The sequence below is a fragment of the Callithrix jacchus genome, chromosome 2 (assembly GCF_049354715.1).
Source record: "Callithrix jacchus isolate 240 chromosome 2, calJac240_pri, whole genome shotgun sequence".
Taxonomy (NCBI): Eukaryota; Metazoa; Chordata; class Mammalia; order Primates; family Cebidae; genus Callithrix; species Callithrix jacchus.
In genome coordinates, this window is record NC_133503.1 from 20,508,003 (window position 1) to 20,534,858 (window position 26,856).

General features: G+C 43.0%; 2 protein-coding genes across 5 annotated transcripts in view; both read left to right on the plus strand.

Moving 5' to 3' along the window:
• Positions 1 to 4,793, plus strand: part of THG1L (tRNA-histidine guanylyltransferase 1 like) — a 37,565-nt gene extending 32,772 nt beyond the window's left edge. For all 4 annotated transcript variants that reach the window (XM_035283475.3, XM_035283484.3, XM_078358641.1 and 1 more), the window contains 3 exons: positions 43 to 131; positions 2,899 to 3,006; positions 4,351 to 4,793. In XM_035283475.3, the coding sequence (XP_035139366.1) occupies positions 43 to 131; positions 2,899 to 3,006; positions 4,351 to 4,512 (359 nt within the window). In that variant the 3' untranslated portion in view covers positions 4,513 to 4,793. The remainder of the gene's footprint in view (positions 1 to 42; positions 132 to 2,898; positions 3,007 to 4,350) is intronic.
• Positions 4,794 to 8,301: 3,508 nt separating this feature from the next.
• On the plus strand, positions 8,302 to 25,681 carry LSM11 (LSM11, U7 small nuclear RNA associated). The gene is made up of 4 exons (XM_035283508.3): positions 8,302 to 8,764; positions 16,162 to 16,301; positions 18,736 to 18,819; positions 19,583 to 25,681. Exons 1-4 carry the CDS (start codon positions 8,317 to 8,319, stop codon positions 19,991 to 19,993), a joined length of 1,083 nt encoding a protein of 360 aa, XP_035139399.1. The 5' UTR covers positions 8,302 to 8,316; the 3' UTR covers positions 19,994 to 25,681.
• The last annotated feature ends 1,175 nt before the right edge of the window (positions 25,682 to 26,856 follow it).

Below are 26,856 nucleotides of genomic sequence, written 5' to 3' on the forward strand. Positions count from 1 at the left end.
GATTTTATGTATATAAACATTACTATTTTGTACTCCTTACAGGTCACATCAATAATCTTTATAATACAGTTTTCTGGGCACTTATACAACAATCTGGACTAACACCAGTGGAAGCCCAAGGGAGATTACAGGTATAAAGATCTTACTATGTTAATACTGAATGGGACAGGTTGCCGTAGGCTCTCCCATAACTTTTTTTATGTTAACTTTACTTTTTTTTTTTTTTTAAGATCCCTTTACAGCTTTGTTTTGAAAGGATATAAAAATCATAATAGGAGCAGCTCTGCTGCCTGCTTGGTCTGTAATCCTGGATGAGTTACTGCTTCTCCCTGAGCCTTTGTGTCCTTGGCATTGGCTCTGCCTTCCCACATGCTAACACTTGCCTGCAGCTATGTGTGACTGCCATCTTCAGCACTGCCTTTTTTTAAAAAAAACACAGTTTCACTCTGTCACCCAGGCTGGAGTGCAGTGGTGTGATCTCAGCTCATTGCAACCTCTGCCTCCTGTGCTCAAGCGATTCTCATGCCTCAGCCTCCCAAGTAGCTGGGATTACAGGCATATGGCACCAGGTCTGGCTAATTTTTGTATTTTTAGTAGAGACGGGGTTTTACTATGTTGGCCAGGCTGGTCTTGAACTCCTGACCTCAGGCAATCTGCCTGCCTTGGCTTCCCAGAGTGCTGGGATTATAGGCGTGAGCCACTGTACCTGGCCAGCACTGACTTTGTCCACGACACCAGGCCTCTTCCCTCATTCCCATTCCCTTCTAGGCTCCTATAGTTTCTTGGGTTTTTGACCCCTGTGTGTGGGAAGAATACCAGATAACTACTAATATCATGCTTCTGTGTAATTTTATCCTCTCTGCCTCAGTTCTTTATAGGTGAAATGTAGAAAATAGTTTCTACCTCATAGGTTTACAGTGAGAATTAAATAGCATGATGCATGTAAAACAGAATAGTATGAAGCTTATTATAAGTGCTTAATAAATACTGGTTTTTATTATTAGATAACAGTGCTACTTGTAGGAAGACTGTGAAATGAGGTAATGTGTTGTAACAGTTCTTTTATTTGTATTTGTATTTTATTTATTTATTTTTTGAGACGGCGTTTCACTGTTGTTACCCAGACTGGAGTGCAATGGCATGATCTAGGCTCACCGCAACCTCTGCCTCCTGGGTTCAAGCAATTTTCCTGCCTCAGCCTCCCGAGTAGCTGGGACTACAGGCCAGCACCACCATGCCCAGCTAATTTTTGTATTTTTAGTAGAGATGGGGTTTCACCTTGTTGACCAGGATGGTCTTGATCTCTTGACCTCGTGATCCTCCTGCCTCGGCCTCCCAAAATGCTGGGATTATAGGCGTGAGCCACCACGCCCGGCCTTATTTTATTTTTTTTTAGATGGAGTCTCACTCTGTTGCCTAGGCTGGAATGGTGCAGTGGCGCGATCTAGGCTCACTGCAAACTCTACCTCCCGGGTTCAAGCAGTTCTCTGCTTCAGCCTCCGAGTAGCTGGGATTACAAGCGCCCACCACCACACCTGGCTAATTTTTGTGTTTTTAGTAGAGACGGGGATTCGCCATCTTGGCCAGGCTAGTCTTGAACTCCTGTCCTCATGATCCACCTCCTTGGATTCCCAAAGTGCTGGGATTACAGGTGTCAGCCATTGTGCCTGGACTATTTGTATTTTATTTTATCTATCTATTTATTTATTTTTTGAGATGGAGTCTCACTATTTTCCCCAGGCTGATCTTGAACTCCTGGGCTCCAGCAATCCTCCCACTCAGCCTCCCAAGTAGCTGGGATTACAGGTGCCTAGCTATAACAGTTACTAATACAATGCCTGGTACATTATAATTGCTCAGTAAATGGTTGTCATTTTTAATAATGCTAATGATAGAGATTTATATGTAGCAATAATAGGAATACTGTGGCCACGTGTGGTTCATGCCTGTAATCCCAGCACTTTGGGGAGGCTGAGGTGGGCAGATCACCTGAAGTCAGAAGTTTGAGACCAGCCTGGCCAACATGCTGAGACCCTGTCTCTATAAAAATTAGCCCGGTATGGTGGCACATGCCTGTAATCCCAGCTACTCAGGAGGCTGAGGTATGAGAATCGCTTGAACCTAGGAGGTGGAGGTTGCAGTGAGCTGAGATTATGCTACTGCACTCCAGCCTGGGTAACAGAGTGAGACTCCATCTCAAAAAAGGGAATACTGGTAGGTATATCCAGTTTTGAAAGAATCAAGTTCAGATTTTGATTATTTGTAGAAGAGTAAGGACAACCTTTTAACCCTGGGCAATTTATATAACCTTTCTAAGTTTTACGTGACCAAATACATAATATATACTCAGTATTAATTCCCCCTACTCTGTTTCAGTGTTGACCTGTGACGCCATTGTCTGGTACAGGAGAGAATTTTATCTAAGTAAGATTATAATTGCTCTTAAGATGAAAATTCACTAGTCACTGTAAGATGTTTGATCAAATCCTTCCATTTCTTGATTGTGGAAGTTTAGGTAGCGGGTCGAATGGATAGTAGCATTAGGGGAGAAAGAAGACATGCAGGCCAGGTGCAGTGGCTCACACCTGTAATCCTAGCACTTTGGGAGGCCGAGGTGGGTGGATTGCCTGAGCTCAGGAGTTCGAGACCAGCCTGGGCAACACAGTGAAACCCCGTCTCTACTAAAATTCAAAAAATTAGCCAGGCGTGGCAGTGTGCGCTTGTAGTCCCAGCTACTCAGGAGGCTGAGGCAGGAGAATTGCTTGAACCCGGGAGGCAGAGGTTGCAGTGAGTCAAGATTGCACCACTGCACTCCAGCCTGGACAACAGAGTGAGACTCCGTTTCCAAGGAAAAAAAAAGATATGCAGAGCTGTTAATATATGTTTTTGTTTCCTCAGGGAACTCTCGCAGCAGACAAGAATGAGATTTTGTTTTCTGAATTCAATATCAACTATAATAACGAGCCGCTGATATATAGGAAAGGGACGGTGCTGATATGGCAGAAGGTAATGCCGTTGTGTTTAAAGAAAAATGGAAGTCAGGAAGAAAGAGAGCCTGTGCCCATCCTAAGCTGTGTCCTGCCTGCTGCCTGTATGCTGATGCGACTCCAGTTGCTAACGCAAACCAGATCCTTTCCTAAAGGGGATGCCATAGATTCTTCTTATTTTGGATGTGCATTTTGTCAGTCGGTAGTGGTCTGAAATCTCCCATACATAAGTTGAATGACAGAATTTTAGAATTAGTGCCCTTATTTTTCTGTTTTGTAAGCTTCTCTGTATTAAATGAAATCCTTTTAAATGGATATAGAACAGGTATGAGGATTTGAGTATTCACAAAATACTTACAAAGTACTTTATCTCACACTGGATAATACCATTAAATGGTTTCTCCATCCCATGACAACTATAATATGAGGTACTAAGAGAAGATGTATATGAGGGTTGGTTTTTTCCTAAATGTCATGAGATTCTCTTGACATTCATACTTATCTTAATATTCCATAATAAGTGTGTACATTTACCAATATCCTTAATTCACCAATATTTCCTCTCTGTACCATCTGTTGGGCATAATGATTTCTCTAAACTTATTTCCTCCCATGTAAAGTTGTTTTTTTTTGAAATGAATGTTTTCAAGTACCAGGGAGTACCCTGAGAGCTAGTCATTCACTGGCAGCTCCAGCTCTTTTAGTATTTCAAAACGTTTGTTCTTTGGCACAGACTTGGATATTTCTTAATGAAGATGGAAGGTAAGAAATACCTTTAATTCTGTAGTTATTGCTAATGAGGAACATGGAATCCTTTCTTTGTTCCTAAGATCTCTTCAGAATATAATATTATAACTCTTGTTTTTCTTTTTTTTTTTTTTTTTGAGATGGCGTCTTGCTCTGTCACTCAGGCCGGAGTGCAGTGGTGTCATCTCGGCTCATTCCACCTCTGCCTCCTGGGTTCAAGTGATTTCCAGCTAATTTTTGTACTTTTAGTAGAGGCAAGTTCTCACCATATTGGCCAGGCTGGTCTTGAACTCCTGACCTCAAGTGATCTGCACACCTTGGCCTCCCAAAGTGCTGGGATTACAGGCATGAGCTACCACGCCCTGCTAACGTAACCTTTTTAAAACTATTTTTAATTATAAAGAACTTCATGCATAGTGAGATTTTATATATATATACACACACACACATACACATACACATGAGCGTATATATGCACATACATCTATCTCTATATATTTCAAATCTGGCAGTCAGAAGTATTTGAAGATAAAAAGTGAACTATCCCCACATCTTTCTTTTCTCTCCCAATCCCACTCCTGAGTTAACAATGTCCCTGCTTTATTTTTACCTGTAGGTGGATGAAGTCATGACAAAAGAAATTAAACTGCCAACAGAAATGGAAGGAAAAAAGATGGCAGTGACCCGAACCAGGACTAAACCAGTGCCCTTGCACTGCGATATCATTGGGGATGCTTTCTGGAAGGAACATCCAGAGATTCTAGATGAAGACAGCTGACCCTTTGCTCTTCAGTTCTGGTGTACTTAACCATGCAAGCCCTTTCACCTCCCAGGGCTCCCTGCCTTAGGTGGCCATAGCGTCCTCACCACCCAGAACACTGGCACGAATGACACGACTCAAGTTGGGAGGGGAACAGGCAAGGAAGGATGGATGGGGGTGGTGGATCTTATTCTGTTTAAGCAGAACACCTTGTTTGCAATGTGGGAACATGGTTCCTTTGGCAGAAGTGCTTTTTTTTTAAATCGCAGTACTATTTTTATAAAGCAAGAACTATTTCATGCCTTGCAGAGTGAATCATTTTTAGATTGTGACATATATCTTGTAAAAACCTGTCAGTTCTTTTCACCTATGAGAGAAGAGGAGCCCAAACTCCCGCCCACCTGTTCTTAACCAGAAAACCCACTGACTTTGAAAATCTCACCTCTGCTACCCATCTACTTGCATTCATCTTTGCCAGACCTGCAGATAAATATGGGTTAATGCCTGCATGATGCCTCTGGATTCAGGAATTGCAGGGAATACTCAGGGCTTTGTGCCAGTCTCCATGGAGGAGTGGTTTCAATGTCCTTGTGTACACATTCTGTGGAGTGACTTAATGGAGTTGTCAGCATGATGATCATCTAGGCAGGGGCATAGTTTCTCAGGCCATTTACCTCTTTCTAAGAAGAAACAGAATTATGTGTATATATGAGAGAGAAAAACAAGAATTAGTGAATGAGGATGGAGAATATTTACTCCATGTACTCAAGATATTAGTTTTAAAAGTCGCTTTCCTGTTGTACTTCCTGAAAAAGATTCTCAGGTAGCCTGTGTAATCAGAAAAATGACATGTGAATTCAAGAGCAGAGGGGTAATTGACACCTGCTGCCAATTAGCAGGTAATGCTTCTGCTAATTGACAGGTAGCAGATGTCAGAAGAGTCAATATTAATAGCTCCACCTTCTGCTGGGCCAGTGGAGATGGGTGAGAAGCAGAGAGCAGCAGGCATGATATGTAGCCAAATTTGGCCTCTGAAAGGGGAAGGTATTGGGAATAGGTGGTGAGAGAACTCACATTTTTCTCTTGTCCTGGTTTTATATTTTGGAGGGAAAGGATTATTTGGCCCTATTAAAAATAAAAGAGGCCAGGCACGGTGGCTCATGCCTATAATCCCAGCACTTTGGGAGGCTAAGGCAGGCAGATCACCTGAGGTCGGGAGTTCGAGACCAGCCTGACCAACATGGAGGAATCCTGTCTCTATAAAAGCACAAAATATTAGCTGGGCATGGTGGGGGCATGCCTGAATCCTAGCTACTCAGGAGGCTGAGGGAGGAGAATCACTTGAACCCAGGAGATGGAGGTCGCAGTGAGCTGACATTGCACTATTGCACTCCAGCCTGAGTGACTAGCGAAACTGTCTCCCCCCAAAAAAGACATGGCTGGGCATAGGTGGCTCACATCTGTAATCCCAGCACTTTGAGAGGCTGAGGTGGGTAGATAACTTGAGGCCAGGAGTTTGAGACCAGCATGGCCAACATGGCAAAACTCCATCTGTATTAAAAATACAAAAATTAGCCTGGTGTGGTGGTGCATGCCTGTAATCCCAGCTACTCAGGAGGCTGAAGCAGAATAATCACTTGAGCCTGGTAGCTGGAGGTTGCAGCGAGCCGAGATCATGCCACTGCACTCCAGCATGAGTGACAGCAAAACTCTTGTCTAAAAAAAAAAAGAGCCCATGTCCCAGTTTCTCATCTTGCATTGCAAAATTTACAGTCAGGAATAAAATGTATTTTTGAAAGGGTGATGGCTGGACTCATCCCTCACTAATTGACACCCCATCTATCAATGCCATTTTTTCCCATCCTGTTCTCAATCCACAGAAAGAGGAGATACGGCTCTTGTTTGGTAATTGCTAAAGTCTCTTTGAGGAAATAAATAAAGATGTCAACTCCTTTGGCCTTTTTCATTTATTTTTCTTAGACAAAAAGACTATATGAAATCTAACTTTCATGTATATCTCTGGGTAGGCCAGGATACACATACCCTCATCACAGTAGTGGTTCACGAACTTCTGGATGGAAAAAAAACATTACTTGGAATGCTTGTTTAAAATGCACATTTTTGGTTCCCCCCAGCCCCCAGGAAGGTTTGAAGCTCAGCAATCTGATTTTTTTTTTCTTTTGAGATGGTGTGTCACTCTGTTGCCCAGGCCAGAGTGCAGTGGTGTGATCTCAGCTCACTGCAACCTCCGCCTCCCAGGTTCAAGTGATTCTTCTGCCTCAGCCTCCTGAGTAGCTGGGACTATGTGTAACACCACACCTGGCTAATTTTTGTAGTTTTAGTAGAGACGGGGTTTCACCATATTGGCCAGGCTGGTCTCGAACTCCTGACCTTGGGATACGCCCACCTCAGCTTCCCAAAGTGCTGAGATTACATGCGTGAGCCACCACACCCGGCCAGCAATCTGATTTTTAACCCCAAAGGCTTCTGATGTGTATGGTTGTCAATATATAGCACCTTGGGCAGCAGGGCCCTCGGTATACTGTGATAGGCTGGGTGGGAAGTAAGACAGTGTAGCTCTTGATTAGCAATTTTAATTTAATGGTAAGTTGACAGCATTTTATATCAAAATACAGACAACTAGGTATTAGAGCACAAATTTTCAAGAAAACCAACAAGGGAAATCTGCTTTCTGTAGGTCTTAAGTGACACTATAAAGGCTATCATTCAGTTTTGTCACATAATGGGATAAGCACTCATTTGAATTGCCCCAGTTCTGAAGCTTTGAGTTGTTTATTCAGGCAGGGGGTTTTGAACAAAGTGATAAGCTGGGTTTAATACCTGTGCCATAAAGAAACCTGTACTGCTACTAATTAGAAGCCACTGCTTGATGGTTTTATCTTTGCTGTAGTATGCATTCATCCCAAGGTATATTTCACAGTTGTATATTAATTTCATCTTGCTCTCTAAGGTACTCTCCAGTATTCTCTTGGACTTCCTCTTTGAGTTTTAAGGAAACTAAAATATACACAAAGCAACTATCATTTTAAAATCAACCAAAAAATATTTTGCCGAATTAAGGCTACCGTGGAACTAGTGGTATGCTCAGGTCTTGTGAATTTTCCATGGCTTCCTCCAAGAGCTGGATCCTTGTTTCTTCCAATTGCTTAGCAATGCCTAGAAAGTCAGTGATATAATGCATTTTCGTTGATACTAAGGTCGCTCCAGCCTTAGCGGAAATTTGTTTATGCATAGGGTATATAGGAAATGGAGGGCTGACACTTACCCAGTATTGGTTGATAGGCATTTATTATGTGCTATGTAGGCAGTATCTCTCCATCTTGAGGTCAGTTCTATAAGGTAGGTACTATTTATATCGTATTTCAGATGAGAAAGACGCTAAATATGAGCCCAGGTGGGCTATTCCTTCCCGCCCACCATCAGTCGTACTCAGCATGGAAGCAAATTGAGACATTCATTGCCTTTCTGCAGGCCTTTCCTGCCAGCTCAAGCTAGGACTGAGCTCACCCCTTGGGGAATCCGGAGTATTAACAAACACCCCGAATGATAATGACACAGACGAGAGGCTGCCGTTGGAGCAGGTCGACAGCGTTAACCTGTCACCTGTGGGCGGAGGCGGTGGAGACGCGGGCTGGTCGGATCCGCGCACCACGCCCCCTTGGCCCGGGAGGAACGTGGACAGGTGCTGCCCTCCTGCGGCCGCGTCGGCGCAGTGCGACCGCGCGCCGCGGCTGCGCAGTGCCGCCCTCTGGCGGCTCCGCTCCTTCTTCCCATCGGCCTCGGCTTGCGGGCCTTTCAAACATGGAGGAGCGGGAGCGGGGGGCGAGGTCGGCTCGCGCTGGGAGCCCCGTGCGCCCGCCCAGTCCGCGGCTGGATGTCAGCTCTGACAGCTTCGACCCGCTGCTGGCTCTGTACGCTCCCCGCCTGCCTCCCATACCCTACCCCAACGCCCCCTGCTTCAACAACGTGGCCGAATACGAGAGCTTCCTCAGGACCGGGGTCCGGGGCGGCGGGCGCGGGCGCGGGCGGGCTCGGGGCGCGGCCGCGGGCTCGGGGGTTCCCGCCGCTCCCGGGCCCTCGGGCAGGACTCGCCGCCGTCCGGACGCGCCCGCCCCGGACCCCGAGCGCATCCAGCGCCTCCGCCGTCTCATGGTGACCAAAGAGGAAGGGGACGGGGCCGCCGGAGCGGGCCGGAGGGGTCCGGGTAGGAGCAGGAAGGCGCCGCGCAACGTGCTCACGCGAATGCCCTGTGAGTCCGCGGGCCGGGCGGGAAGCGGGGCCGCCGCCGTCCGGAAGCTGGCGGCCGAGGGGCGTCTGCGGGGCGGCGGTGGCCTGGGCGCGGGTCTGCATGTATTGGGGAGCGCCTTGGTGAAGATTTGCAGGAATCAGCGAGTGTGAGGAGGATCTACTTGAGTAATGTGGGTTATGAGGGCGTGGGGAGGTCGCCTTGAGTAAGGAAGGGGCTGTTGGAGCAACAGAGGGAGAGTGGTAAGGCTGTAGTGGTGATAAGACGTGGGAAAGGTCTGCAGAGGTAATCGGGACCCATGGAAGGGTTACAGAGGTGATGACCCTCTGGAGAGGGTCTGCAGGATTGATGGAGGACCTGGAGAGGTGGCGGGGGCCTGGAATCGGCTACAGAGTTTGGGGACATCAGAGGGACGTCAACAGAGGTGATGAGACGTCTTAGAGACCACAGTGAGAGATAAGGTGGGGTGGAATACGGGAGACGTTGGGGAGAGCACAGCCAATATTAGGGGAAGGAGAGTATTTGGTCAATGGGATTTGAGGATGATCGGATGGGCTGTGGGGAAATCTGTTCAGATAGCACAGGCGCATAATCCCATAACGCCTGTACGTTAGTGACAGCTCCTTCTCGAGTGCAATAAGCAGAAGGGCTGCAGGATCTTGATACATGTATGTTCACATTATTAAGTCACAAGTGCTGAAATGTAGCAGGCACAAAATACCACTAAAACACAGACAGTTTTACAGCCATTCTGCCTGGATGGGTGCAGGACTGTGTCTGTCAGGGTCATATTACCATATGCGCAGGTTATTTTAAGTCTAAAGGTGTAAATAGAACAAGGGAATTTCTTGGAGCCTCTTAATAGACCCTTAGAGTAAAGCTGTAAACAGCAGAGGCTCTAATGTGTGAGTTAGGTCTTGTATAAATGGAATAAAAACAGCCTGGGGTTATATCTTTTGTCATCTGGCAAGCAGTTCTGACATCTGCCCTGTGAACACAATGACCTACTTAGCCATTCAAAGCATCTATATCCTGATAATTAAATTGTTACATTATTAAATCGCTGTCTTTCAGATGGAGAGGTGTGCTAAGCAAGGGACTGTTTGTTTCATTCTTAGAAATTCGTTTATTAAGAGAGAAACATCCTGAAACCCTGTGTGCTGCTACGTGTGCCTTTATTGGATGTCTTACCATGCCATAGCATCCCTGCCCAAGCTAGGATTTACCCTGGCTTGCTTGCCCGACTGTAACACAAAGACAATATGCGTATTCCCAAAATGAGCCCAGTTTGGGGATCTTAATTTGCCTATGCAGTGTGCTGCCATTAGGTAGTTGAAATGCACTCCTAGGCTCATTGCAACATTTATTTCTGTTTTACCAGTTATTGCTTTGCTACCACGATTGTCAAGGGAAAGGAATATTTCTGTGTATTCCTATGTGGTGGGTGGTTTTAGCTTTCCCTCTAGAGCACTTTACTGTGATGGTATGACAGTGTGTGAAGACCAGCTTTGCCAACTTCTTATGATTAAATATACCCCTGGAATCAAGATCTCAGAGAATGTGCCCTACATACTGAAATTCACCATGGCACTGTAGACAGTTGGGTGTACATGAGAGAAAAGTGATGATGTCACACAGAGTTGATGACCTTCAGAAAGCAAGAAAATAACAGAAACATGGGTGAGGATTGGATTTATTCAAGAAGGAATTCCTACTTGAGGGTAAAGGGTGAGAGGAGGGTGAGAATCAGAAAACGATATTGGGTACTATGCTCACTACCTTCGTGATAAAATAATTTGTGCACCAAACACCAGTGACACACGATTTACACATGTAATAAACCTTTCATTTACCTCCTGATCCAAAAACAAATGTTGATAGGAAAAAAAAATTAAGTATGTTTTATATGTATGCCACAGTTTTAATTAAAATATAATATGCCTACTCTAAACCCTGACCGAATACAGTTCCTCAGGAATATCAAAATATAGATACTAGTAAGATAATACTATTGTGGACATATACAAATGCTTTCTGGAAAAAATGCCTATGCATTTAAGAATGCATAATCCTTTGCAAAATATTTACATAAAATGTAAGTTGCATCAGGCTGTAATAGCAAACAGAAGGTTTGTTAGGTCTTATCATCAATGAAACATAATGAAGAGGAACTACATTTTGTTGCTCACTTTAAAATTATGTATTTCATCAGTTCAGACTCCAATTGCCCATCCGAGTTCACAGACAGGACAGTGTGGAATGCTTATGAAAAGCACAAGGAGTGCAAAATTAAGTATAATGGTGTTTTAACTGTAAAATATTTTACTTTGTGTCTCTCTCATAGAATCTCCTTGAATTCCCTTGTGGAATAGTCCTGTTCTTTACCTTTCAGTAATAACATTTTAAAAGTAGTCAGGCTCAGTGGCTCACACCTGTAATCCCAGTACTTTGGGAGGCCAACATGGGTGGATCACTTCAGGCCAGGAGTTCGAGACCAGCCTAGCCAACATAGTGAAACCCTGTCTCTACTGAAAATACAAAAATTAGTTGGAGGTGGTGGCATCCACTTTTTTTTTTTTTTTTTTTTTGAGGCGGAGTTTCGCTCTTGTTACCCAGGCTGGAGTGCAATGGCGCGATCTCGGCTCACTGCAACCTCCGCCTCCTGGGTTCAGGCAATTCTCCTGCCTCAGCCTCCTGAGTAGCTGGGATTGCAGGCACGGACCACCATGCCCAGCTAACTTTTTGTATCTTTAGTAGAGACGGGGTTTCACCATGTTGATCAGGATGGTCTCGATCTCTTGACCTCGTGATCCACCTGCCTCGGCCTCCCAAAGTGCTGGGATTACAGGCTTGAGCCACTGTGCCCAGCCCTCAGCATCCACTTCTAGTTCCAGCTGCTCAGGAGGCTGAGGCACGAGAATCGCTTGAACCCTGGAGGTGGAAGCTGCAGTGAGCTGAGATCACACCACTGCACTCCAGCCTGCGTCACAGAACGGAACTCTGTCTCAAAAAAAAAGAAAAATAAATAAATAAATAAAAGTATAGGAGGCTGTTGGAATACTCAGAATATTAAAGAAAAAAAAACATAGGAGGAAAGGTTTTCATAATCATTAAGCCTAAGCCATTGTTAATACCACATTTTCTCCTGCTAAAGAATTCAAGCACAAGCTCTACTTGCAAGTGGAATGTAATTGCTTTTCCTCGGTTTTAATATTGAGGTGCCTATAGAGACAGGAAGACAAGACTAAAGAGCATTATCCTCTTTTCCACACAATTCTAGTGTCTATATTTCCCCTTAGTATCACAGCACCATGCCTGGCCCACAGTGGCTCTGTGGGTTTATAATTATGCTTCAAGTAAGCTTTTTCTAGCTGTATCTTTCACTGTGAAATGAACTGGTGTGTTCAAGCTCACGTCCTGACATTATAAAGCTGTAAGAAAAAGTGTTATAATTACTTTGTTTTAGTTAGGGGTATGTTGGTGTGTAGCATGTGCTGGTGTGAACAAGTGGGTGTGGTCAATCCAAAAGGCATGTGACATGCAGGGTTTGGCTCCTAGACCATTCTCTAGGTGAATGGCTTGTCTCCAGTTCCAAATTCAGTTCTCCTGCGGGGAGCCTACACAGTCCTTTTACTCGCACACATCATGCTGAGAAGGATTTCAAAACAAACCTGATTTATTGGGCCTCTGACATGATATCATGATTGAAAATTTGTTAGAGTGCTGTTGTTGTAGTTTAATTGCTGAAATAATTTCTCACAATATGGTTTCTTGATGTTTTTATTTTAATAAAGTGATATTCTTTGGGTAACTTATATTTTACTACCTGTAAATAAAGAGCAAGAAAATAGGCAGAATCAAGAACATATGAGCCCTGTATCTAGCAGTAAAATGAACTCTCAATTTTGAACAGCATCTCTGTGACACAGATGTTGCCAAAAGGGCATGAGTATGACTTACATAAAACCAAGAACAGGGGGACTTACGCTTCAAAAAAGGCCGAGGTTCAGATTCAGCCTCGTCACTTTTCTTAGCTCATTGCAGCTATCTCCAGTGCAACTAAGGAACAGTCTCAGATGATTTCTGCACCACACTGCTCTGTGTCTGTGTGTGTGTTTAACATAGCATCACAATAGAGGAGACACCGGTGTGCCTTTGCTTGGTCACTGATTCAAACATTGTGCCTTCAACCTGTCATGGCACCCTTCTATAGAATGGCAACTAAAACTGTTTTCAGAAAAAAGAAAAGATACTTTCCCATTGCAGACTCATAAGGTGATTGCAACAGTTAAGTGGTTTCATTTCTCTGGGCCCTTGGTAGGTTTTAGAATCTGGTGAGCTGCCTATGCCCTAATGAGCTAATAACTTTGTATATTTGAAGATATATATGTAGATATAGTTTTATCCTTAAAAAAATTTTTTTTTGACTAGGTGGTGAAGGGTAAAGCAACTCCATCTTGAATGTCAATCCACCATATTGACTTCTGAGTAAACCCAGTTCTGGGAAGGCCTCTAAGATTTCTAATTTATCTGTTGTTCCTTGTGTAAGAGCATGTACTGTAAATCCTGTCCTTCTGTCAGAACAACCTTGATGTTCTCTTACTTGAGTTGTCCTACACATCCCTTCTGAATCAGCCTTTCCCTATGGTATATAAGCCCCGCATCTGGGGATCATGGCACGGGGATCCACCATCTTGTTTTGCCGCCACCAGAGACACAGACACGGCTTCTATTCATACATTCCTATTAAATATTTCTTTCTAAAGAAAACAGGAGTTCCTGTAAGAGGTAAGTTTTAGGTCTTTAAAGAAGGGCATGATTGAGGACAGTTATTTTAAAGTCAGGCTACTATGGTATAATTTACATGTAGCAGGAGAAGGAAGAGTAGAGCTGAAAATGACCTGGATTTGGAAGGATGTGGCAGCAGAGAAGGGGATTGAAAGAGTAACTTTCTCCAAGGATAAGGCATACGCTTTTTTTGTCATATTTTGTTATAGAAACCTGACTTGTATCCATTTGGAGCTTGCCACAGAGATGGCTGGAAAGAGAATGTGCACTCTCTTTCAGTTTGCCTTGGTGGTTTGCTCCAGTAGGTAGTACTTTTGATCACACAAGGATCCAAGGAGAGCAGTGCTCCCTGGAATTGTACCTTATTAAATCTTTGGAAGAAAAAAATTCAAGGTACATATTTGAGAAAGACCAATTGAAAGACCTGAATTGGCATCTATTTAACTGGCATAAGAGACTATTGCTAAGATACCTGCTTGCCCTTTCTGTTTTAGATGTGTGGGAAAGAAGTAATGTCCCTGTTTTCCTCCAAGTTAGAAAAAGAATAGTCTTTCCATTCTTTATGTAAACATACACATCTGTAGGGCGAGGGCAGTATATATGTATGTGTAGGAAAGGAAATAATGCAGGCATATGATCAGTTTCTAAGAAATTGAATTATTGAGACTTAGTCCTGAAATCTACAAGTTAACTATTTTAACCTCGTTTTATGAATGAGGAAATTTGGACCTTAAAGAAAAAGTTATTCACCAGGGTCACAAAACTAGTTGTAATGACCTGAAAGTTGTTTACAGTATTTGATTTAATATGTCCTATAACAAACACAGACACACACATACACATACACAGACACACACACCCTTAGCTAGCAAATGTACAAAGGACTTTAAAATACTGCTAGAAAAGAGGTAAATGATAATGGTCAGACCAAGGTTCTCATGGTCTTTTCCACGGTCAGTGTTTCGTGTTGCTTCCAACTCCGGCTTATTGCCACACCTTTAATATGACATAAACTCCTCCTGTTCATCTGCTAAGTGATTTTCTTCTAAGAATCTTTTATTAATTTATCCCAGTCATCGTTTATAAGTCATTTCATGACAGAGGGATAAGGTGACCTCAGGAAGAACCAATTTAGTTATCCAAAAGGAAGTGTAGGGCTGTTGTTCTCCTTTATGCCACTAGAAACAAAGCAGGAGAGCTTTTTTATTTGTTTACTGGTAATGGCAAATATTCTCAATACCAGACTGCTAAGACTTGATTAAAAAAAAAACTTTCTACAGAATTTTGCCTTGCAAACTTGGGAAAGACCAACACTGTGTGCACATGAGAAAGAGAGAGATTAGTGGGGCGTGGTACGTGCCTGTAGTCCCAGCTACTCAGTAGGCTGAGGTAGGAGAATCTCTGGAACTGGGCATGTCAAGGCTGTAGTGAGCATGATCGTACCACTGCACTCTAGCCTGGGTGACACAGTGAGACCCTGTCTCAGGAAAAAAGAATGTGTATGGTTTTCTTTTGGGAGATTTTATATACCATAAGCCAGCATATTGTGAGAGAGAAATTAACATGAAATAATAAAAATTCATCTTTCCTCCCACACTCTGAGAATAGAATCCTTCATAATAAATGCTGAAATGTATAGTCCCAATATTCCCATGAGTCATTTTCCTGCTCTTTTCACATGATGCTTATTAGTAGTGTTCTAGGAGCCAGATACTCAGCAGGTACCTTTTACACCATCAGGGCTTGGGCTCCAACCAGTGCTTTTCCTCCCAGAAACACTAGTGACCCCAGAGAGCTTGTGCATGGAGTAGCTTTGGTGGGGTCCGAGGCCTTTCTTTCTAACAGGATTGCACATGTTTAAGGGCAGAGTGCACAGTTTGTTTCCTTTGAACATGTGAACAAGGTTTTTGGTTTTTTGGAAGACTCAAGCTGGATATGTGATTCATGAGTTGTCTTAAGGCACAGAATTGAGAAGAATCTTGGCTGTTAATGTATACATTTAATGTGTGTGGGTTTTTTTCCCAAAAAAGTTTTTTTTTTCTTTTAAAGACAAGAGTCACCCTCTGCCACCCAGGCGGGAATGCAATGGCAGGATCTCAGCTTACTATAACCTCAGCCTCCTGAGTAGCTGGGATTATAGTCATGGGCCACCATGCCCCGATAATTTTTATATTTTTAGTAGGGGGAATATTCACCATGTGGCCAGGCTGATCTTGAACTTCTGACCTCAGGTGATCGCTCACCTCAGCGTCCCAAATGCTGGGATTACAGGTGTGAGCCACTGTGCCTGGCCAACCCAAAAAGTTTTTAAATGATAGTACATCTTAGAATTAGTGACATCACGGAATAAAAGATATTCCGGTAGTGAAACATTTGGCTGATATCCATACATATGGTTTATCCACATTCTATTGGAATCTAGTCTCGTTTCAGTGTGTGTTGGCCATATGAGCCATGTTGCCCATTGGACCTTCCTGTTCCAATAGTAAGGTTGTCATTCCACCATGTGGCCTCATATTGCTAGCTGAAGTTGGGTGGTCTTGGCTGTTAATTCTGGGAATTAGGGCAGGTGTTCATACATCAGTGTCCTGACTGTTCTTTTCTTGTTTCAGTGCATGAAGGCAGCCCTCTGGGTGAACTCCATCGCTGTATCCGGGAGGGGGTGAAGGTGAATGTTCACATCCGCACTTTCAAGGGACTTCGGGGCGTCTGTACAGGCTTCCTTGTTGCATTTGACAAGTTCTGGAATATGGTAATTAAGCCTTTCTCAAGGGGCTGGAGAACCTCTTACAGATTACATCTATATATTTAAAGGACCTGAGTAACCGAATTAAATAAAACCCAAAAAATAAATTCTCAGAAGAACTAGAATTTTGGCATACTTTTGGGCAACAACAAATAAAGGCCTCTTCATTGCTTCCTTCTCCAGGCAGTGGCTCTTAGCTGGGGTATTTTGTTCTTCCTTCACTTCCAGGAACATTTGTCAATGTCTGGGGACACTTTATTGTCACCACTTTAGGAGAGGGTATTACATCTAATAGGTGGAGGCCAGGGTTGCTGCTCAACAGTCTACAATACGCAAGATAGTCCTTCAACAACAAAGAATTATTCAATCCGAAAGTCATTAGTGCCAAGGTGGAGAAACCCAGCCTTAAGGACCAATTATTTATCAGTTTAGTAATTTTAAGCTGATTTCCTACCAACCGTTCTTTCATTAATTTAAAAACATTTATTGATTTCCCACTTTGGTTGAACCCCATGCTAGGTGCAAAAGTTTCAGAAAGGAACTTTCACTCTACAGTCCTGGGAAGGTAAATAAGGATAGAGATGAAGCAGACATCAATAAGCAAAGCATTTTGCATGGTGGGTTTTTTGTTTTGTTTCTTCGAGAAGAAGTTTTGCTCTTGTCACCCGGGCTGGAGCACAGTGGCGCAATCTCGGCTCACTGCAATCTCCGTCTCTCGAGTATCTGGGATTACAGGCATGTGCCACCATGCCCAGCTGATTTTTATTTTTTTAGTAGAGGCGGAGTTTCGCCATGTTTGCCAGGCTGGTCTTGAACTCCTGACATCAGGTGATCCATCTGTCTCTGCCTCCCAAAGTGCTGGGATTACAGGCATGAGCCACTATGCCCAGACGCGTAGTGGTCTGTCTCTTTTCTAGACATTTGTAGGAGAGAAGGGATATGTAACAGCACAAATATAATTTGAGGTAGTTAAGAACCACTAGGTTGGGCCCAGTGGCTCATGCCTGTAATCCCAGTACCTTGGAAGATTGAGGCAGGCAGATCACCTGAGGTCAGGAGTTTGAGACCAGCCTGGCCAACATAGTGAAACCGTATCTCTACTAAAAATACAAAAATTAGCTGGGACCGGTGCTGCATGCCTGTAATCCAGCTACTCAGGAGGCTGAGGCAGGAGAACCTCTCAAAGCCAGGAGGCGGAGGTTGCAGTGAGCTAAGCTCGTGCCACTGCATTCCAGCCTGGGTGACAGAGCAAGACTCTATCTCAAAAAACAAAACAAAACACCAGAACTTTCTGGCGTTTCTTTTCCATATGGTCTTCTATCTCCAACTTTCCCTTTCCCTGCGCTTTATCCCCAACTTCCTGGTTAAGAACAATAGTTGTTAACATATATTGAGTACCTGCTATGTGCCAGGTACTATCCTGAGGGCTTTATATATTATCTCAGTGAATGACTTGTGGGTATTATCATGTTCCGTTTCACAAATGAAGAAATTGAGTCTAGAGAGACTGGAATATTGGTCCCAGATCACAGTTAGTAAGTGGAAGTATCAAACTTTTTCCTCAGTCTTTTTGTAACTCCTAAAACCATGTTTTCAACCATTATGTAATTTGAATCCTAGCTTAAAATCCTAGACTAGTATTTGAGTCCTAGCTTCACCACTTGGTAACTATGTGACTTAAGCAAGATAATTTCTCTGAGCCTCAGTTTTCTCATTTCCAAAATGTAGGGGAAAATGTTTTATTATGATAATTTTACCTTCAAAGGAAAGAATTGAAGAGAATGTACTAGACGATAGTGGTGATTATAACAATACGGTCAGATTGTATTTGTAGGGTGATTGATATTTTTCAAAGGAATTTATCTTACATATCTCATTTGGTCCTAACAGCTGTCCTGTGAGGTTGCTTTCAGTGATGAGAACTCACCAGTAATTCTGTGTGTAACCCTAGTTAATTTCTGTTAATTGCTTTCATAAGACATAGAAACTGAGGAGGGTAAAGAAGCAGTAGTGTTCCTCAGAGCGTGGTCTAAAGCCGTCCTGCACCAGAATCACCTGGGGTTTCTGGTCAAAGCAAAAGGTTCCTGGGCTTCATCCCAGACCTACCCAAACAGAGTCTCCAGCAGAATAGCCTTGGGTTTGTATTTTAATAAACTTCCTAGATATTCTTGCACACTGAAATTTAAGAGCTTCTACCATGCAGTCCTCTAGGCCCTTACCATTCCTAGGAGAAACCCATCTTACATGGTGCTAGCAGCTTCAAAATAACATGGAAGGTACCAGGTTGTCACTGTTTTCTTCTGCCCAAGAGTCAGCTGTTAAGTTTAGTTCCGCTCTGAATAGATGTTATTCTGCCCCCTTTTTTTAACCCTAAAAAAGCTATACAAATAATATGTTTAATTCTGTCTCATTTTTTTTCCCTTTTGGGCTGTTCCTCTAGGCACTTACTGATGTCGACGAGACCTACCGAAAACCTGTCCTAGGCAAAGCGTATGAACGCGATTCTTCACTGACTCTCACTAGGGTAGGCAGTTTCCCCCTGACCTCCTGAGTAGCCATCATGCTTAGGAATTAGGATCCCTGAGCCCAGTGACTAGGATTTCCTAGAGGGAAATCTCTGTTGCTATAAAACAGCTGTGCCTGTACCAAGGTCTTCATTAGTCTCTATTTTCATGCTTCCAGCAAATCTCAAATGAGTTTGTACTTGTAACCTGCATATTATTTGAGCAGCAAGTTGTTTCTTACAACACTTAAAAGTCTTTCAGTTTTATACCACAAAAATAAGCCTTTTCACTTTACATATGTATTATCTGCATTATGGCTAGAAATAGGAAATTTATTACTAACTTTAAAAAAATTGCAAAGCAGGCTGGGTACAGTGGCTCACACCTGTAATCCCAGCACTTTGGGAGGCCAAGGCGGGAGGATCACAAGGTCAAGAGATCGAGACCATCCTGGCCAGTATGGTGAAACCTCATCTCTACTAAAAATACAAAAAAAAAATTAGCTGGGCGTGGTGGCATGTGCCTGTAATCCCAGCTACTCGGGAGGCTGAGGCAGGAGAATCACTTGAACCCAGGAGGCGTAAGTTGCAGTGAGCCAAGATTGCACCACTGTACTCCAGCCTGGCAACAGAGCGAGACTCCGTCTCCAAAAAACAACAACAATAAAAAAAAAAAACACTTGCAAAGTAAGGAGTCCACAGAACATAATTAAAGAATTTGGTCTTTTTCTGCATGTTGAAAGAGGGTGTTGAAGGCTAATATTTATCATTGTTTTCTTTATAGCTATTTGATCGGCTGAAACTTCAAGATTCCTCCAAGAAGGAAGCAGATTCTAAGTCTGCAGTTGAAGATTCCACTCTGTCCAAATACTCACAGACATCCACTTGGAAGTTGGCTTCAGTGTGGGGAAGAGGAGACACTGACCGGGGCTCACACAAGCGTTCCCGCTCTGTCCCTTCTTCCCTGCAGGCCTCTGCAAGGGAGGAGTCCAGGTCAGAGCTGTCAGGGAGGACTACACGGACAGAAGGCTCCAGTGTGGGAGGTACCTTTTCCAGGGCTACCACCCTTTCCAGAAGCCAGTCCCGTAAGAAAAAGCGAAAGCCCAAAGTGGATTACCAGCAGGTATTCACTCGACACATAAATCAGATTTTCATTCGAGGCGAGAATGTCCTGCTGGTTCATCTTGCACAGTGAATAGCTCAGCCTGAGCTTTGGTTTTTAGAAATAAAGTGCATGAATTGCTGCTGTATCCTAGTATCCCAGTGAAACTCTGAGTTGGAATGATTCCCTCTGGTCCTGCCTATGCAGAGGACAGAGCAGGCTCAGCCCTCTGGAAGGTGAGCTTAAGGGGAGAACAGGCCTTGGGAGGGCAGGTGTATGCATTAATATCAAGGCAAAAAGCATACATAGATACATGCATTCGATTTGGTGTCCTGATTTACTTCAGACCCTGAAACCAAATAGCTGATCTTCCATTAGGGGTGGCAATATGAGTACAATTTACTTTTCAGAGACTATAGGGGAAAAAATAGTCTCAAAAAGAAGTATTGCATGTCCAAAAGCTAGTGCCCTGAGTACTCATGAATTCGATTCTAAGAGAAGCGGTGTAAATCGGCTTGAAGCTCTGCATCCACATCTTCTAACCTTTGAATTTTGCCCAACATGTTTCTCTCTTGATGAATAAATGAAATGTATTATCTTTGAATATCTACAAGATTAGGAAAGTTACCAGCTTATGTAGGGGTGAAATTTGGATAGGTGTTATGCTCAAAGAAGCCAAATGAGTGCTCTCTTCTGATCCTTCTTATGATGGAAAGGAGTATAGGACTTCCTCAGTCTTCCCCTTACCAGAGGTAGCCTCTGCAAATGGCATACCAGATGGGACTCTAAGATTCCTGTGTGGTGGCTTGTCCTTCTCTCTGACTTCTGTGGCATGGTGCTAGCGCATGTACCCTGTGGTGTTGGCTCTCTGTCCGTAGTGTGAACTGTCCTGTGAGCTTTATGTCAGGAGACTGTAACCTTCATGTCCATCTTCAAAGAGTTCATGAACTCAGTAATACACATCGCACGGCCGAGAGTCCCCTTTCCAGGCAGGGCCAGCCTTGTGTACAATATCTTTCAGAATATGGTTTTACCACGAAACAGGGGTGGTAGATTTATTCCCTGTGTCAGGCCAAAGAAGTTCTTACAAAGTACAGTGGGTAGTGTCTAAAGGGACACTTTACTCACAGCCTGGCTTGAGTAACAGGAACACCACAGCACCTACAAATACTTCTACTTGAATCATATTCTATGCTTTTCAATCATTAGTGCAGAATAGCTGCATCTTGACACAGACTGTTAGGCAATATTGATTTTTTTGTTTTGTTTTTATTTGGTTTTATCTGAGATAACTTTTGTTCAAGGTGAGAATAAGAAATAGCCAACTAGTTACAATGTATGAAAAGAAAACGTTCCCCTGCTGTATTTGTTGTGTAACATAAATAAGCCTTCTGAGAAGCAGGGTGAATAAAGTTTAGGGAGCTGGGACACCTGGTCCTTCTGCTGGCTGGACCACTGGCTCATCGTGCAATGAAAGGTGAGCAGACTTAACCCCTCCGTGCCTCAGCTTTTTCCCCACAGACACCTACCTCACAGGGGCATTGAGACAAAAAAATAAAGGAAGGCATTTTACAGTCTCTGAACATGTTTAAGTGCCATGAGTAATTTTTCCTGACTCTATTTCATAGCTTTGTAAGAATTCTGTGTCTTATGAGCCAGGCAGGTGCAACATAAAAAAGTAATCTTAGGTGTCATAGTTATGGCCCTGTTGTAACTATCTTCAGAAGCAGCAATACCTTCTGGAACTGTTCCATATTCCGTACCTTCTTCCTAAGGGACAGTGGAAGTTCTCAGAAGAGTATCTTCAGTAAGAGGACAGTAACCTTTTTTTTGCTGCTCCTGCTATATCCAAGGTCTCACCCTTTTCTGATCATTGTCAGAAAGAATCCCCTAAACTTTTCAAGGGGTTTTTATGATAGCACCAAATGGAGAATGAGCATCTAAAAATGACATATCCCCAAAGGGAAATCTGTGGATGTTTGTTTACTTGTTTTTATTTTTAAATGCATTGTAAAGTATACTCTAGAGCCAGATCAGATGCACTAAAGTTTAATCTTTGGAATCTGCCAGTCTAAATTCTAAGTCGTGTATCTGAAATCTCAGTTCCCAAAATAGTTGTCTTGTTTAATCATCAGGCAACATTGCGTATACCCCTGTGGCTATCCTCATCTGCCTGCCCTCTCATTCCTCAGCTAGAATGATGTACTTTTATTTTCCCAGTAAGATAGAAATTTGGAATCAAAAGGAATATAATCAGTTTTCATTCATTCCAGTGCCTAGTTAAATCTAACCTGATTTATTTTAAACATATGCCTGTTTTTATGTTTACATATAATTTTCATATAGCCGTATAAGGATTGATTTACTATTTTCTGCCCAACATGACAATTCTGGCTATGAAAATTATGTTTTAAACTGTGTATGATTTGTTTTATGTGCTGTGTGTTCCCATTTATTTGTTGGATCTGAACAGTGGTTCTGGAATGAATTCTGTCTAATAAATGTGCTATTTTGTATAAAGCATGATAATTATTTTTTAACAGAATTTTTCTTTTAAAGATTGTACCCTTTTTCTTTTCTTTTCTTTTTTTCTTTTTTTTTTTTTGAGATGGAGTTTTCATTCTTGTTGCCTAGGCTGGAGTGCAATGGTGCAATCTAGGCTCACTGCAACCTCTGCCTCCCGGGTTCACGTGATTCTCCTGCTTCAGCCTCCAAGTAGCTGGGATTACAGGCATGCGTCACTATGCCTGGCTAATTTTGTATTTTTAGTAGAGGTGGGGGTCTCTCCATGTTGGTCAGGCTGGTCTTGAACTGCCGACCTCAGGTGATCCATCTGCCTTGACCTCCCAAAGTGCTGGGATTATAGGTGTAAGCCACTGCGCCTGGCCCTTTTTCTTTTTTTTCTTTTTGAGATAGATTTTCACTCTTGTTGCCCAGACTGGAGTGCAGTTTGATCTTGGCTCACTGCAACCTCTGCCTCCCAGGTTCAAGTGATTCTTCTGCCTCAGCCTCCTCAGTAGCTGGGATTACAGGTGCCTGCCACCATGCCTGGCTAATTTTTTGTGTTCTTAGTAGAGACTGGGTTTCACCATGTTGACCAGGCTGGTCTCAAAGTCCTGACCTCAGGTGATCCACCTGCCTTGGCTTCCCAAAGTGCTGGGATTACAGATGTGAGCCATCGCACCTGGCTCCCTTTTCTTTATCATTGAAGATATTGTTTAAAAGAAAGAAAAAAATAGGTCCTAACAATATATGTGCTACCCAAAAAATGTGAACATTTAGGACATTATCATAAGTTGCTATGGAAATAACTGAAGTCTTCCTCAGGAGAAGGAAAGAAAATTAGGAAAGTAATGGCGGAGTCCAGAAACTCCCACCAGCTCACCTGAGGGGCACTGTGCAGCTAAAATGCAACAAAACTGGTTTGTAGTATTCTCCAGGGATTCAGGCTTGGGAAACTTGGTAAGAAGTGTATTTATTTTTAAACATTCAACTTTGGTTCTTCAAAGTAATCTTTAAACACGGGAATATGTTTTCAAGATAGTTCACAGGACATACTTAATGTACTTGGTGAGGTCTTTTCAGGAGTATTCACCTCTGTTAAATGGTAACAAGTGATTGAGAAAGGGGAGATACAGTTTTATGTTCAGAACAGTTTCGTGTGCCATTTTTGTACACAGAGGTGATTCTTTTACTCTACCATTAGTAGAACTTGCACGTTAGGCTGTCTGTCCTAGCATTTGGGAAGTGTTTACGCTTCCTTCCAGGGACCGTCTTATGACCAGATGCAGGCTGTCTGTGAGATGGTTAGCCAGAGTGATCAGCGTCTGGGAAGAGTGGCTTTTGACCAGTCAGTACCTTGCTCTTTGTGCATGATGTATGTCAAGTCAGGAAGCCAAGAAGCTGTTGCATTAAAATCTAGATGCATAGAGATCCTTGCTATGAGTTGTGGATAAGGAGTGGCTTCATCTATCCTCTCGGTGAAAAAGTCCAGGAGCTCCTTTAGAGATTGTCAAGTCATAAGCTATGAGCTGCCCTTAATCCTCAGAAGCCTTACAAAAATTGAAATGTACCACTTCCTTCTACCCTTCGAGAAAAAAGAAATAGAAACTCACTTGATGCAGAATGGATATTTATATTTCTGCTTGCACCATTTCCATAGCAGCTGATTAAGGCAAAATCATGAAATAGAATCAGTTCTATAAATTGCTTCTTTAAATTTTCTCTAAATTGGCCAGGCACAGTGGCTCATGCCTGTAATCCCAGCACGTTGGGAGGCCATGGTGGGCGGATCACGAGGTCAGGTAATCGAGACCATCCTGGGTACCACGGTGAAACCCTATCTCTACTAAAAATACAAAAAATTAGCCAGGTATGGCGACATGTGCCTATAGTCCCAGCTACTCAGGAGGCTGAGGCAGGAGAATCACTTGAACTCGGGAGGCGGAGGTTGCAGTGACCCGAGATTGTACCACTGCACTCCAGCCTGGGCGACAGAGCGAGATTCCATCTAAAAAAATAAATAAAAATAAAAATTTCTCTGAATTTTGACTTTAGGAAAAAAATAAAACTATTCAATGACAGCTAGCTGTCACTGGTGCTACCCCAATGCTTTCCAATCTTTTATGTATTTTTTATGAATGAAACTGTTGAGGTAGGAAAGTCAAGGTCCATGTAAGAGTATCATGGTGTAAATATAATGGTTTCACAGCTGTTTGAATTTTTCCTTTCCTGTGCCAGATATAGAATACAGTCAACCCTTTTTCTCAGTAACTTATGTTCACCAGTCTGTGCTTTTCTCCTCCCAGAAGGCTTTTCTTAGTGGTTGTAAATGCAAGAATCCTGGGCCCTGTGTTGCAAAGCTGGGTGGTCTGTCAGCAAATTGAGCTGATGGATTTAAGATAAGCCTTTGGGGTTCCTGTCAGTTTTCTGGGCTCTGAGGAAGGGTTGGACCTCTTTTATACTCTCAGTGTTTTGAGTATTTTTCAAATGTTTGTAAGTTATCTTGCACTGCTCTAATAAAAATGAAAGCTCTCAAGAATTGGCTTTGGATGGTTTGAAGATCTAGGGGAAGAAAAACAAGTACACCTGAGACCTTCAGTTGGGCTTTTATTTAGTTAGAATAAAAAGTAGTTTGATAACCTACCAGAGTTAGTGCTTCTTTAAAAACACTCCCTGAAAAGATGGGGATTCTCCCTTAGGAAAGCCATAAAAGTGACTTCCAATACATTGCTATTGCTTTTGATTTTTAGTCCTTTGGAACAAATGTCTGATGTCTGATGTTGTGTTTTTAGAGCTGTGAAAAAAAGTGTGAAAAATTTTAAGGGGTATTACTTAAATGATGATGATCTGGCTGAATTATGTGTGGGCGAGAATCTAGGGTAGCTGTCCACTTCTCTTCTGTTGTCCTGGCAGTAAAGGAAATAGTAAGCCATGTCTTGAAAGTGATTTGCTTATTTCATACTGACATCTAAAGACATCAGCCTTCTCTATGGCAACCCTGGGGATACCCCTCTGCACCATAACTTATTAATGTTTGTTTTAGACAAGGCTAAACCTGAATGACTCTATATATCTCTAGTTTCATTGCTCATATACCAGCTGCTACAAGAAAAACCATGACTTGTAAGTTTGTCTTTAAATTACTCCTAATTGTTAAATTAACTGAAACCCTTCCTATCTAGGGAGGATTGCTGCTAGTAACGTCAGTTTGCAATGTTCAGCTTTAGATATGTGTTGTATGGGAGTCTGAAAACTGTAATAAACTGTATTCATATCCTGGCTGCTTTGTCTGCTGATTTTGGGGGGTGGCAGACAGGAGGCAGGGGAGTCTGTTACCAAGTCAAGACACTTGTCTAGAAAGCTAAAACATCTGAAGCCTTATGCATTTGCATTATTGTAACCTTGTACCTTTTCTTTACCAAAGCACACACATCTAAATCACCACTCTTGCCAGGCACAGTGGATCCCAGCACTTTGGGAGGCTGAGGCGGGTGGATCACCAGGGAGTTCAAGACTAGCCTGGCCAACATGGTGAAACACCCCGTCTCTACAAAAAATACAAAAATTAGCCAGGCATGGTGGTGGGTGCCTGTAATCCCAGCTGCTTAAGAGGCTGAGGCAGGAGGATCGCTTGAACCTGGGAGGCAGAGGTTGCAGTGAGCTGAGGTCATGCCACTGCATCCCAGCTTGGGCCGCAGAGCAAGACTCTGTCTCAAAAAGCAAACAAACAAAAACAGCCGGGTGTGGTGGCACATGCCTATAGTCCCAGCTACTCGGGAGGCTGAGGCAGGAAAATCACTTGAACCAGGGAGGTGGAGGTTTCAGTGAGCTGCGATTGTGCCATCCAGCCTTGGTGATAGAACAAGGCTCCGTCTCAAAAAATAAATCACCACTCTTGAAGTAGCTTTTTTTTCAAGTATACTTGAAGTTCATGCTTAGGAAAGGAACTTCTGAATTATCTCTTCTAAGCTGCAAGCAGTGGTAATTGCCCTGTGAATTTATTCTGCCTAATAGCTCATTGGCATTAGTCCATTCTCTTCACAATCTGCTGAAATCACCATCCATTCTGCTCTCTTCCAAGTGTTTTACCACATTTGGCAAATTGATCTTCACGTTTGTCCAAAAATATTTGAATTTGCCACCAGCTTTCCACTGTGCATGTACAGGAAGCTGAGCTGCCACATTGATTACTTGATCTCTTCTGTGTGCTTCCAGAAGTGAATCACCTGGTAAGGCAGACAATAAAAGTCACATTTATTCTTGGAGGGGAAAACCGCAAGTTAACTGTCAAGACCCAGTTGCTCACTTTAAAGGATCCATTAACTTGAGCCCAGCTGACACACATGAAATTTCTAACTGCTGCAGTGGAGAGGGAGGTAAGACCCATGTGTTCTATATCTGATCCTTGCTTGTTTTGAATCTCAGATACTTCTGATTAAATGAGAATCCTCATT